Source organism: Solanum lycopersicum, chromosome 10, assembly GCF_036512215.1.
Source record: "Solanum lycopersicum chromosome 10, SLM_r2.1".
Taxonomy (NCBI): Eukaryota; Viridiplantae; Streptophyta; class Magnoliopsida; order Solanales; family Solanaceae; genus Solanum; species Solanum lycopersicum.
Window position 1 is genome coordinate 51,496,133 of NC_090809.1, and position 14,056 is coordinate 51,510,188.

The 14,056-nt window shown below is 32.7% G+C and overlaps 2 protein-coding genes across 2 annotated transcripts; both read left to right on the forward strand.

Annotated features, from left to right (window-relative positions):
* The first annotated feature begins 1,808 nt into the window (after positions 1–1,808).
* Positions 1,809–2,222, forward strand: LOC138338903 (secreted RxLR effector protein 161-like). Its single transcript, XM_069289987.1, has one exon. The coding sequence runs from the start codon at positions 1,809–1,811 to the stop codon at positions 2,220–2,222; it is 414 nt and encodes a 137-aa protein (XP_069146088.1).
* Positions 2,223–11,243: 9,021 nt separating this feature from the next.
* LOC138338904 (auxin-responsive protein SAUR21-like) lies at positions 11,244–13,660 on the forward strand. Its single transcript, XM_069289988.1, has 2 exons — positions 11,244–11,250; positions 13,142–13,660. Exons 1-2 carry the CDS (start codon positions 11,244–11,246, stop codon positions 13,504–13,506), a joined length of 372 nt encoding a protein of 123 aa, XP_069146089.1. The 3' UTR covers positions 13,507–13,660.
* Positions 13,661–14,056: the final 396 nt, after the last annotated feature.

Sequence of the window (14,056 nt, forward strand, 5' to 3'; positions counted from 1 at the left end):
CTTGGAGAGCAATTGAATTTTTGGAACTAATTTATACCGACATTTGTGGACCAATGAAGACTCCATCTCTTGGAAGTCAAAGGTATTTTCTAATATTTATTGATGATTTCTCAAGAATGACTTGAGTTTATTTCTTGAAAAAAAAGTCAGAAGCATTTGCTACATTCAAGAAATTTAAAGCCCTTGTTGAGAAGCAAAAAGGTTGCAGCATCAAAACCATTCACTCTGATCGAGGAGGTGAATACACAAGTCGAGAATTTGAAGAATATTGCAAAAATGAAGGCATTCAGAAGCAACTTACAACAGGTTATATTCCTCAACAAAATGGTGTATCTGAAAGAAGAAATTAAACAATTGTTGAAATGACCAGAACTATGATGATTGAGAAAGGGCTGCCAAAATATTTTTGGGCAGAAGCAGTGCATACAGCAGTTCACATCCTTAACAGGTGTCCAACAAAGGCACTAAAGGACAAGACACCAGTTGAAGCTTGCAGTGGAATTAAACCTTCTGTAAGTCATTCTAAAATTTTTGGGTGTATTTGTTATGCTCATGTACCTGATGAGAAAAGAACAAAATTGGATGAAAAAAGTCAAAAATGTGTCTTTCTTGGATATAGTGATGTTACAAAAGGATATAGGCTTCTCGATGTCAAAACTAACAAACTTGTTGTTAGTAGAGATGCCATTTTTGATGAAAAAATAACATGGAATTGGGAGGAAAAAAATATAGAGAATACTGCTATCATATCTTCAAATCAAGAAGAGGATGAGAAAGATGAAGATGTCTCTCAAGGGGGGGAAATCCCAAATTCAGATAATGAAAAACTGCCTCCAAGAGGAACAAAAATATTGAGTGACATTTATCAAAGATGTAATTTTACCGGTGTTGCGCCGAAAAATTATGAAGAAGCAATAAAGCATGATGTTTGGAAGAAATCCATGGAAGAAGAAATTTGAATGATCAAAAAAAAAATACTTGGGAACTTGTGGCTATCCCTAGAGAAAGAGAAGTTGTAAGTCTAAAATGGATTCACGAAATCAAACTCAATCAGGAAGGAGATATTCAAAAGTACAAAGCAAGGTTGGTTGCTAGAGGCTTCACGCAAAAATCAGATATTGATTTTTATGAAACTTTCTCTCCAGTTGCTCGTCTTGAGACAACTAGAACTGTAATTGTTGTTGCTGCACAAAGAAATGGAAGATATTTCAACTTGATGTTAAATCAACATTTCTGAATGGAAAACTTGATGAAGAGATTTATGTTGAGCAACCTCAAGGATTTTTTGTTCAAGGAGGAGAAGAAAGGTGTATAGACTAAAAAAAGCTCTTTACGGGCTGAAGCAAGCTCCAAGAGCCTGGTACAATGAAATTGATACATACTTTCTGAATAATAATTTTTAGAGAAGTAAAAGTGAAGCCACTTTGTATGTGAAGAAAGAAAATGGCAGCATTATCATTGTTTGTCTCTATGTGGATGATTTGATTTTTACAGGAAATGATGTAAAGATGATGCAAAATTTCAAACAAGATATGATGCAAGCTTATGAAATGAGTGATCTTGGATTGCTAAATTATTTCTTGGGCATCGAAGTTTCTTAAGTGATAGAAGGAATTTTTATTTCTCAAAAGAAGTATACTAAAAGTATTCTTCATAAATTCAAAATGATGGATTGCAGGTCTATGGCCATACCATTAGCAGCAAATGAATAGTTTAGAAAAGATGATGGAGAAAAGAAAGTTAATAGCTCACTTTTTAGGAGTTTGATTGGAAGTTTTCTATATCTTACTTCAACAAGGCCAGATATTATGTTTGCTGCTAGTTTATTATCCAGATTCATGCAAGAACCAAGCCAAGTGCATATTGGAGCTGCAAAGTGTATTCTACGCTACTTGCAAGGAACAATAGATTATGGGATAATGTACAAATTCGGTGGAAATTTAAACTTAATTGGTTATTCTGATAGTGATTGGGCTGGAAGTATAGATGACATGAAGAGTACTTCTGGTTATGCTTTCTTATTTGGATCAAGCATTTGTTCTTGGTTATCAAAAAAGCAAAGTGTTATTGCTCAATCAACTGCCGAAGCAGAATATGTTTCTGAATCCAAGGCTACTTCTCAATCTATTTGTCTTAGGAGAATATATGAAGACATTGGTGAAAAACAAAAAAAATGGATTGTTCTGTATTGTGATAACAACTCAGCAATGCAATTGCCATGAATCCAGTCAGCCATGAAAGATCAAAGCATATTTCCATCAAGTATCATTTTATCCGAGAAGCAAAGAGAAAGGCAAAATTCAGTTGCATTATTGTCAGACAGGAGAACAACTTGCTGACATCTTCACCAAAGCACTTCCTAGAGAAAAACTTTGCTATCTTCGAGAACGCATTGGAGTTATCAAGCAAATGCATTAAGGGGGAGTGTTGGAATTAATGCATCAATGTTTAGTCTTCCAAAATTGTCTCTTAGTTTTTCAAGAAGTTTTTTTAGAATTTCGTAGTACATGTATCTAGTAAATTGTGATACATGTATTTAGTTATTTGTTCAAGACTTTTTATTTTCTATTTTGAGTAGTATGAATAGTGATGTAGTTTATGATTGTAATCATCTTAAGTGGCCTTAAGTAGCCTATAATAAACTTGAGCATTTTCTAAAGATATTATTTTTCCTTTCATATTTCCTACAAAAAGATGTCCATTTTCTGTTTTCATATTTTGTTGATAAAAACTTATCCACACTGGTTCCATTTTCTGTGCACTTCTCCGAATTCGTGTTCTTTTTTTCTGTCATCATATGGAGTTACAAAAAATTTGTTGTGACAATGGGTATTAAAAGTGACTCCGAGGCTAATCAATTCTTAAGGTCTTCAGCATCGTAATTTTACTTTTTTTGTACGATATAAATTTACTATTTTGTTTTATTCTTACATCTGGAGGTATTCAAAAATATCATTGTGATATATATGTAGGAGAGAGACAAAAGAAGAGATTTGTCGCGCAGTATCATACTTAAGCGATAAATCTCTTCTTTTGGCTCAATTATTGAAACAATAGCTATTTAAAGCGTACTAATAAAACAAGTAAACTACTACACAAATTGCATTCTAGTTCAATTTGTTTATTTTATCCTAATTTAAATACGAATTGGAGGTTCTATAGTACTCCTTAAAACATTTACTTTATCATACAGGCAAACGTTTACTGAGAAAACCCAAGCTTGCTCAATCAAGTCCACTCCTTACCCTCCACAGAGGCTTGATCTTTTGATTTGACCTTTGCCCGACCTAATCTCCGACTAGGGTCTCAATCTCAGTTTAAAACCTAAATCAGGACCAAATTCAAGACTTGACTTTTCTTCCAACCCGAACTCTAACCAGAACCTACATTGGAACTCGACTGGAAAGCTGACCCAATTGTAACCAAGACACAATTCCCAACCTATATACTAAATTCGGACCTTAATCTAAAACTCGACTCTAACCCTGAATTGGGACCCCACCAAAACCCGAATTGAGACCCATCCATCTTCGACACCCACCTCAACTCGAGACTCGAATTGAGACCCAAGCCTTTAACCCCCCCCCACCCTCAATATGGGTTCAACCCCAACTTGAAATCTCCCCCTCCCCCTCTCTAACCCCAACCGCAACGTGATACCTAACCTAGACCTAACTTAGAACCCAACCATGAAAATGACCTCAACCCCGACTCAGGACCTAACCCTAGCTCAGGTACCAACCCATGAGTAGAGACATGACACCAACTCTAAGCTAGGACCCAAAATCCAACACTAACATGAGATATGGCCCATGACCAAATCCTAACCCTGACCCTAACCTAAACCTAAGTCTTTACTTTGACCTTGAATCGAAACTCGACTCCAATCCAACTTTAGGCCCCAATCTGAGGCACGACCCTAAACTTTGACTTGGGAACCTAACCCGTAAACTAGGACCTAACACCAATCTCGATCTGAAACAAATACCGATTTGAGATATGATACTAACACTGGACCTGACCTCGACCCTATCAAGAGAAGTAACCCCAATTTGGGACCGACCATGATTCCTAACTTTGACCTAACCTTTATTAGGGACACAACTATGAACCTAAACGAAACTCAATCCTCAATCCCGCATAACAACTTTTTTTATTTTCAACCCGCCGAGCATAGACCCTCCCGCATTAACCTGCGCCGCATAATTTTTTTAATATTTCTTTTTTCTAGTTAAAATTCATACTAAAAATAAAATTCATAAAAATAAATTCATTGTTTCATGAGGTAGTAATAATTTAATAGATAATGACATACAATTTATTTTTTATTGATCAATATGGAAACATACAAGCAATTATATCATTTTTTGTAAGACCATTTTCATTTACTATCTTGAATATTTTAGTAGCTATAAAAAATCATCTTGATAAATTATGTTATAACATGTAAAAAGATTAAAGTAAGTGTGACCCGCTTAATATCACATGTACCCATTACGTGCAACCCCCCCCCACCCGCCCCACATTAGTTTTTAAAAATCTAATTTCAACCCGCCCCGCATTAATTTTTAAAAAGTCCATTTCAAACCGTCCCGTGTTAATTTTTAAAAAACCCATTTCAACCCGCCCCGCATAGCCTTAAATCTGCCCCGCCAGCTTATCCTTAAACACACCGTGCCCCAAATTTGCCCCACCCCATTGTCATCCCTAAATCGAGGTAGTGTCCTAGTTACAATCGGATCGTGAGTTGGGGGTCGGGGCCTAACTCAGGTTAGGAAACTTGCTCGAACGTCAAGATATGGGTTGGGTCACGGGTCGGGTCCCAAGTCTGGATCAGACTTGAAGTTTCATTTGGGGTCAAGATTGTGTCCTAGGCGGGTTCCACGTTTAGGTTAGGCCAGGGGTTCGGGGCTGGTAGCTCGTCAAGTCAGGACTACTAGAGAGAGTGTATATATATATATATATATATATATATATATATATATATATATATATATATATATATATATATATATATATATATATATATATATATATATATATATGCAATTAGAATTTTGCGAATTATAAAAAATAAACAGTGTGGAGGCAAGAATTGAAATTTTTTAATGAATAATTAGATAATATTCTGTATACTTGTTCAGTGTCATGTATCCACAACAAAACTTATAACAGTTAGTGATAGTTCTACAGCTTGTGTATTTGATGATAGACACTGTAAAATTGCATATACATACATACAGGCACGGTCAAGAAAAGCATACAAACGTGTACGTGTTAACAACAATTAATTGAAGTCCAAAGTTGTCTAAACGTGTAGAAAGAAGTCCGTGTTTCATGCCGATGAAAGTGCAAGTTGAAAAAAATAAGGAAACTTTAATACGTCTATGGTAATTTTAATTAGGAAGTTTTGTAGAAAAAGAATTGTACAATTAAAGGTAAAAATAGTACTGCTTTTTTAACTACAATTATAACTTCCTTTCCTAATATGATAAGGACAACGAGAATCTTATAAAAGGAGACACACACACAGAGACCCACACCCACCACACACACACACCCACACACACACCAACCCACACCTACACCCACAGCCACACCCACACACCCACACCCACCCACCCCTCCACCCCCTTCCCCCCCACACCCACACACCCACACACACACCCCAACACACCTACACCCACCAACCCATACCTACACCCACACCCACACACCCACCCACCCACCCACACACCCACCCACACATACACCCACCCCCCACACCCACACCCACACACCCATACACACACACACAAATAGTTATTTATGAATTTTAAAAAAGTCATGTCATCCGTCGTTTTTTTATATAAAATAATTAATTATTCATTATATATGATCCAAGAATTCTCAATCCTAATAATTTATTTCCATATAGAGGTGAAGTGGTATATGATGCATTAAATTAAGGGCAACTTTTAGATATAGCAATCATAAAATTCATATTTGTATGTTATAGCAAAGTTTGCATAATTGTCCTCAATAGCGAACATATATATGTATCATTCGCTATACATACACAATTGAAGCGAACTGTATAAAACGAGAAAGAGAGGAACTATTTACAATTTGAATTTGTCTAAAACAAGAAAGAGAGAAAGGCAAAAGAGACTTAGGCAGAGAAATATTTGTATTGTATAATTATAAGTGTATATGACGATTATATACAATTTGAATTTGTATAAAAATGAGAAAGAAATAAAGGCAAAAGAGACTTGGAAAGGGAATATACAATTGAATCGAATTGTATAAAACGAGAAAGAGAGAATTATATACAATTTGAATTTGTAAATATAAAATGAGAAAGAGAGAAAGACAAAAAAAACTGCGCAGGGGAATATTTTTATTATACATAATTATAAGTGTATAGGACGAAAATATATGTATTTACATGTATATATACAATTTTCTCTCGCTTTATACAAATAGAAAGGTAATTTATATATTTCGTTTCTGTTTGTATAAGCGAGAGAGGCGAGGGTGGCGAGCGAGATCTAGGAGAGGGGAGAGAGAGGAACGAAAATACATGTATTTATACAATTTTCTCTCGCTTTATACAATTTTATACATTTGTGTTTGTATAAAAAGCGAGAGAGACGAGCAAGACTGCCACCAAATGAGAGTGGAGAGCGAGATTCCACCAAGGAGAGTGGCGAAATAACTATAGTTTGTTATAGGGTACATTACATCAAAGTATATTTATAGAATTTAATTTGAATTAATAGTTTGCTATTATATACAATTTTTCCTTAAACGAATATGGATTTGACTGATCAACCACTTACTAAAATTAAATAGTTAAAATTTACCTCTTAATTAAATAATGGCAGACGAGTAATTCATAATTCTCTAACTAACCTCGCAAACTAATCCAAAATAACTAAGGCAACTATGGAGAAGGGTAAAACAAAAAATTTACGAAAATTTCTGAAAATGACATTTCAGGTCATTACATTATTAATTTTAATCATCATATCATATATCAATTGTTTATATTGAAAGTGGAAAGCACCAAATGCAAAATTGGATTATCATTTTACTCCCCTTCACTAAATTATATTTTTATATAAAAAAAATTATTTATTAAATATTAAATATTTCTAAAAAGAAAATAAATGACCATTTCTCATTCATTAAATTAACGTTGTTCTTGAAATAACTTATGCTTCGAAAATAAATTATTACACAATCATTAATGTTTCCATGCACAAAAAAATAATAACAGATATCTTTTAGGAATTTCAAAGGTTATTTTAAAATTTATAAACAATTCAATATGATCCATGTATTAGCAAAAAATCACGTTATTCTTGAAAAAATGTTAGTATTCTCATGTATTTATCTCCTGATTTGCACTTATCTAATATTTAACTATACACATTCTCTTATTTTTTATTATCCCTACATTCGTCAGTTATAAATATAAAAAATATTTGAGCAAACAACAACATGTGATATACAAGGAATGAGCATATAATCCAAGATTTAGGGAATCAACTTTATTAGGGATGAACAGAGCATTCTTTTTACTCTTTTTTTTTTAAAAAAAAAAAAATAGAACAAAGGTGAATAATCTTAGGATATCCTTTTTTTTAGTACATAGTTTTCTTCTTTGAATGTAAAATAAAGGGTTATGCATCAAAATATAAGATCATGACTCTCTATTAATATATTTGTATAATGTAATTCGTAAAATAAAAAATTAATTATAATTTACTTGATCTTTTTAATGATTATATTATTCTACTATATTAATTTATAATAAAAGTTATTTAATTTTTGTTATGATTTTTTAATTTTACTTATTTATGTTTAATTTTTGTAAAGGGTGTGTAAGATAGAATATATAAAACTACATTTTTTTTCATTGTTTTCCTTAAGGGGTGTATAAAATTGAAACACAATGAATAATTTGAAATGGAGAAAGAACATATAATTATTAATAATTCTTTAATTTATGGAAGAAATAATGATATAAATATTTATTCGTATTTATTCTTTTATCTCATTATAAAAAGAAAAATTCAATGTTTCAACTTTTGATATTGTTTCATATTTTAAGCTGTCACTCCCTTATGCCATGTTTCTGTATTCTAATTCATTTTGAAAAAAGTAACTTGGTAGAGTTCGATATTTGATATGATCCTTAGTAATAAATAAAATTCATATTGACTATTATTGTAGCCTTCATTTTATATTAATTAACTCCATGAAGTGACTATCATATTCCTATTCATTTTTCATCTTTCTTTTTTCTCTGAACTTTGTCTTACATGTAATTAACATATGAGATAAGAATATAAATATGTTAATTTGTGTTTATACTTGTAATATTTTAAAGTACTAAATATTACTCCCTCCGTTTAAAAAAGAATGTTCCTATTTCCTTTTTAGTTTATTCAAAAAAGAATGACCCCTTTTCTTTTGACAACACTTTAATTTTAACTTTCCATGGGCATGTTTAAGAGCATAAGTTAAAGGGCATTTTGGTACATTTGACATAACTTTAATTTTGAGCAACAAGATTAAAAAGTCTTCTTTCTTTTCTTAAACTCCGTTCCAAGTCAAACTAGGTCATCCTCTTTGAAACGGAGGGAGTATCATCTTTTATTTTATTTGGAGAAGAGATACTTTACTGTCATATTTTAATTTGTTATCATATGTGGATTTAAGATTTGGAGGTTGTGGGGGTCACATCGTTCAAGTAAGATAAAATGATCGGTTGCTTTAATTTTGGGTTACAATTCGGGTTATTAATCTTTTTTTTATTCTTATAAACACATCGACCAAATATTTTTTATATATACTTCGAGATTAGAGATTACTAAACAATTCAATTTTTATTTACCTTTTGAAATTAGATGTCATGTTCGCTGAAACTTTGAGAACAAAATTTTATATTAAAATTTGAGCTTGTATAAACTATCTAATAGTATGAACTTACTATATTCATAGCCCATTGAATTTATGTGCTGTGAGCGATGTATAGTAGGGTAAAATTTTTTTATAGTTTCAACCTAGTCATCTTACTTAGAAAAAGTCAGTAAAGATCGAAAGAACTTTTAAATTAAACAAATAGTAATATTCATCATTTGTAAAACTTAAATTTTTTTAAAACTACTATGTAAATATATTCTTATTAATATTCATTTGACGTTCATAATTCAGTAGTTATTAATTGATAAAGAATAAACATGTAACACTCATATCAATTGATTAATAATTAGATAAACAGAAAGTAAAAAAAAAGAGTTAATTGTGAAAATAAGTCAGTTTGATTAATAAAGAACAGTAAATAAATAAGAATGAATGTAGAAAAAAAATTAAAGCCCTTTACACATTAATGAAAAAGACAAAATCAGAAGAAAAAAAAAAGAGGAGCAAACGAGGTTCAAACCTGCGTTGGCTGTGTGGCAAGCGACCTCCTTAACCAATTGAACTACAGGCTCTTGCTCACGAATCTGTTGTTCTAGCACAAACTAGGCAATCTCCAAGAAAATAGGGGCCCCGAACAGCAGAAGAATAAGACAGGTTGTCCTTTCACTAGTTTGTTGTTTTTTCTGGGGAATTTGCTTGTCAACGAAATTCCACTCAAAAGTAGGTTCACAGCGTGATCTAAGTTCCATTTCCCATCGAGAGGTTATGATACTGGTAAAGAGTCGATAAAGTTAATATATATTTAATTATTTTATATATATACATATATAAACAATGTTTTTTTAAAGATCACTGGGTGTCGTGATATCCCCACTTGTCCACGTAGATCCACCCCTGTTTGTTATTGGTATCCAATAGTTGTTCCAAATATTTGAACTACTTTTTGTTTGAAAATGCACGATATTAATGTAATTTAATGGGCTAATGCACAAGTACCCCCTCAACCTATGCCCAAAATCTCAGAGACACACTTATACTATACAAAGGTCTTATTACCCCCTGAACTTATTTTATTAATAATATTCCACCCCTTTTTTACTTACGTGGCACTATCTTGTGGGCCCAACACTAGTTGACTTTTTCATTCAAACTAGTGCCAAGTAGGCCTAAAAGGGGTAGAAAATTACTTATAAAATAAGTTCAGGGGGGTAATAGGACCTTAGTATAATATAATTGTGTCTCTGGAATTTCGGGCATAGGTTGAGGGGGTACTTATGCAGTTTCCCTAATTTAATTATAAACTATTTTTAATACACTGATGAATGATAATTTGAAACACTTTATGTCAGTCCAGAAACTAGTTCCCTCAAATAAATAAAGGCATAATACATATATTGGACCCTAAACTTGGTTTCAAATTTTAACTTTGACCTTCAACTTTCATAATGCACAAACAGACACTTTAACCATCCAACTTTTAAATAAATAAACACATGAGTCCTACATGGCACAATACACGTAGGATACTATGTAGGACAAAAAATGACATGTAGGTTTATTCGTTCAACTTTATACAAGTTTAAGTGTCTACTTGTGCACAACCAAAAGTTCAAAGGCATAAATGTGATTCGAAGCCAAGTTAAAGGTCATATTACGCCAATAATATGAAGTATGAGATTTAATTGATGAAAAAAATCTAAAAGAGGAACACTTGATGATTTCACTTTATTTGAACTTTTTACGATTAATTTTGTTGTCATTATTACATTGGCGTGATTTATTTCTTTAAATTTTGAGGGTCAAAGGTGGTTTCCTGATATAAGATAATAATGACTCTGCTGCTAACAAATCGGTCAAACCAGTAATCAAGTTCATGCGTCAATACAACGTCCAGAATCATAGGAAAGGAAAAGCTCATCAAATGATAACTATAAGTCTGATTAACTTCAAAATCTCTATTCCAATCTGTAATAATACAAAGCTTTCAGTTGCCTATTTATCACCTTGTACACAATCTATTTGAGCTAACATTTACAAAACATGACATCATGACTCAATAAACAAAAATTTGTTGATTTCTACTTTCCTGTTGACAAAAAGAAGTAGAAATGCAAGATGAAAGGATTGAGAGGAGCAATGTTTTGTGTGTTAGGACAAAAAATAAGCAGGTCTAAACGCGGAAGCTAGCAAAGCAAACCTCGAAAGAGCACAAGTAAGAAGACAAACGAAAAATATATTAAAAGACGCAAAGCAGATGAGCAATTCACTATAAATATGAGAGTACAAAATACAATGGGAAACAACCTCTACCAATTCACTCAGAATACATGGGAGGTACACACAAGTGATAATATATCAAGATTTTGACCCATAAATTCCCCCCCTAAAAAAAACTCTCAAAGGATTTAAGACTACATTGTGAAAGCTGATTAAGTTTGAAGGAACATGTCTCTATTTATAGAGCCCTAAACATTTTCCTACTAGAAAAAAATTAGTCAATTGAACACCTTTTCCTAAAAAGAAAACCTAGTTATGGTAAGAAATCAGGGCAAATAAAACCCAACAAATCTCCCCCTTGACCTGAATTTCTAACAAAATAAATTTGTCCACCTTCTTGACTTAATCTTCAACAACTTGTTTCTTCTCTCCATAATCTCTCCTTTGCAAAATTTATGTCCCAACACAGAGAACCTCTCTGAAACAATTTCTTCAACAAAAATTCTTCATTACTGTCAAAAAAGGTTGCGGCTAGAACTACACTCTTCAAGATGAACACCTCTTTATAACTAGGTTAAATAATTAATTATCGAAACACTGAACCTGACTCCGTCATTGAATCTGGCTCTGGTACAACTTGTTAGGACCAGAAATAAGCAGGTGTAAACGCGGAAGCTAGCAAAGCAAACCTCAAAAGACCACGAGTAAGAAGACAAATGAGAAATATACCAAAAAATACAAAGATTTAACGTGGTTCGGTCAATCGATCTACGTCCACAAAGGAGATGAACAATCCACTATAAATATGAGAATACAAAATAGAGAGGGAAACAACCTCTACCAATTCACTCAGAATACATGGGAGGTTCACACAAGTGATAACGTATCAAGCTTGTGACCCATAAATTCTTCACCTAATCAAAACTCTCAAAGCCTTTAAGACTACATTGTGAATGCTGATTAAGTTAGAAGGAACATATCTCTATTTATAGAGACCTAAACCTTTTCCTACTCGAAAAAGGATTAGTAAATCCAAAACCTTTTCCTAAAACGAAAAACTAATTGTGGTAAGAAATCAGGGAAAATAAAACCCAACATTGTGAAGATCACTAGCAGCTACACCTTTCTTGATTAGCGAAATGATGTAGTCCATGAAGGATGAATCGCAGGGTAATGTAATAGTGCCACCACTTGGCAGACCAAACACATCTACGGACATGCTTAAAAGTTGTGTAATGACCTCATTTTCAAGGTAAGTCAAGGGAAATTCATAGCAACTTTGATCAATCGTATAGACTACAAAATGACCTTTTTCAACTATAGAGAATGAGGATGTACTACAACCGTCTGCATCACTACCATTTATTGGAAATGAACTCCTCTTCCTATGCATGGCTGCAAACTTCTTCCATCTCCTGACTATCTTAATGAGTTTCTTCGCATTGAGCATTGTCATTCTTTCTATTTTTTTTTCTTCTTGAAAGGTTGGAAATGAGAAACTTAGAACAATTTGGTGTCTAAATAGATAATGCTTGTTGTTGATGATGAAAACATATTATAGAAAGGGGGTTATTTATATTAAAGGAATTGGATTGGATTTGAAGTTTTTGTCACTAACCACCGAAGGAAAAGCCATGTGTCGATGCTTGTTAGCTATGCTTATATGGGGCCTTAAATTTGTTGATGTAGCTAGTTTTAAAGGATGACAAATTAAAATTAGTTGTCTAGTTTAATCAAAGAGGTTGATGCATTTATTCATTTCTTTGTCACCATATCTTTAAACTAAGTGGTCCTGGACTAATTCATTTAGTTTATCCATTCTTGTGGACCTAGTGTTGTTCATTCACAAATTTATGGTGTGAATACTTTGACAACAAAAGAGTAGGCTAAACCATGTGAATTTCATATGCTTTTGTCTCCCAAGTTTCTCTTCACCACAAAAAGTTCGGGTATGAAACTTTCCATTAGATTATATATACACACAGAAAGTCACAAAGAATTTGAGTAGAAAAGTGTCTAGAAGTTCAAAAAAAGAACTTCCATTGTCTGTGTACTTCTCAAAATTCTTCTTCTTTCTTTGCCTTCAACATTTGGAGTTACAAATCATTTCTTGATGACAATGGTAACCGGTTCTTAAGGAGGTCTTCAACATCTGGAGGTGTTCCAAAAGGTCATTGTGTTGTGTATGTAGGAGAGAGCCAAAAGAAGAGATTTGTCGTGCCAGTATCATACTTGAGCCAGCCTCTATTTCAAGACTTGTTAGCTAAAGCTGAAGAAGAGTTCGGCTTTGATCATCCAATGGGTTGTCTTACAATACCTTGCAAAGAGGATGTGTTTGTTGATCTTACTTCCCGCTTAAGAAGGTCATCATAGTGAAAATTCTTCAACAAATGAAATTGTGTAGAATAGTAGCGCTTGTAAATGAGAAAGAGAATACTAAGAGAGGAAATTTACCATATAGTTCAAAATTACAAGAACCTTTTTTCCTTATCAGTTTATGAATAGAAAACGGTCTACTTATGATTAATCTCCATTTTGATGACATTTGTTTAAAGAATTCCCTTAATCACTTAGAATTTTTCTGCAAAAGAAAGTAATTAAGAACTTTTTTCCAAAAGCATCACCTTGTGGTGCAAACTAGCACATCCAAGAGAGTGTCATTTAGCGGAAATAAGAATGAAAAAGAACAAGAAGTTATGTATATAATGATTTTTACAGTGATAATATAAGTTTGATAGAAGCTACTTAATTATATCTAGAATCTATTCTTTAAATTGAATTGCAGCTTATCCCATTTACTTTGAACCTCTTACTAGAAATTGTACCTTAATGCAAACAAATATATAAAGAACTTTTAATATTTACACTTCTAATTTATTTGGTATAATGTTAGCTTGTGTTTAGTTTAAATGGAGAAGCATGT

Excerpts from the sequence above, each read along its gene's own strand:
- LOC138338903 (XM_069289987.1), top strand. The coding sequence starts at position 1,809 with ATGTTTGCTGCTAGTTTATTATCCAGATTCATGCAAGAACCAAGCCAA.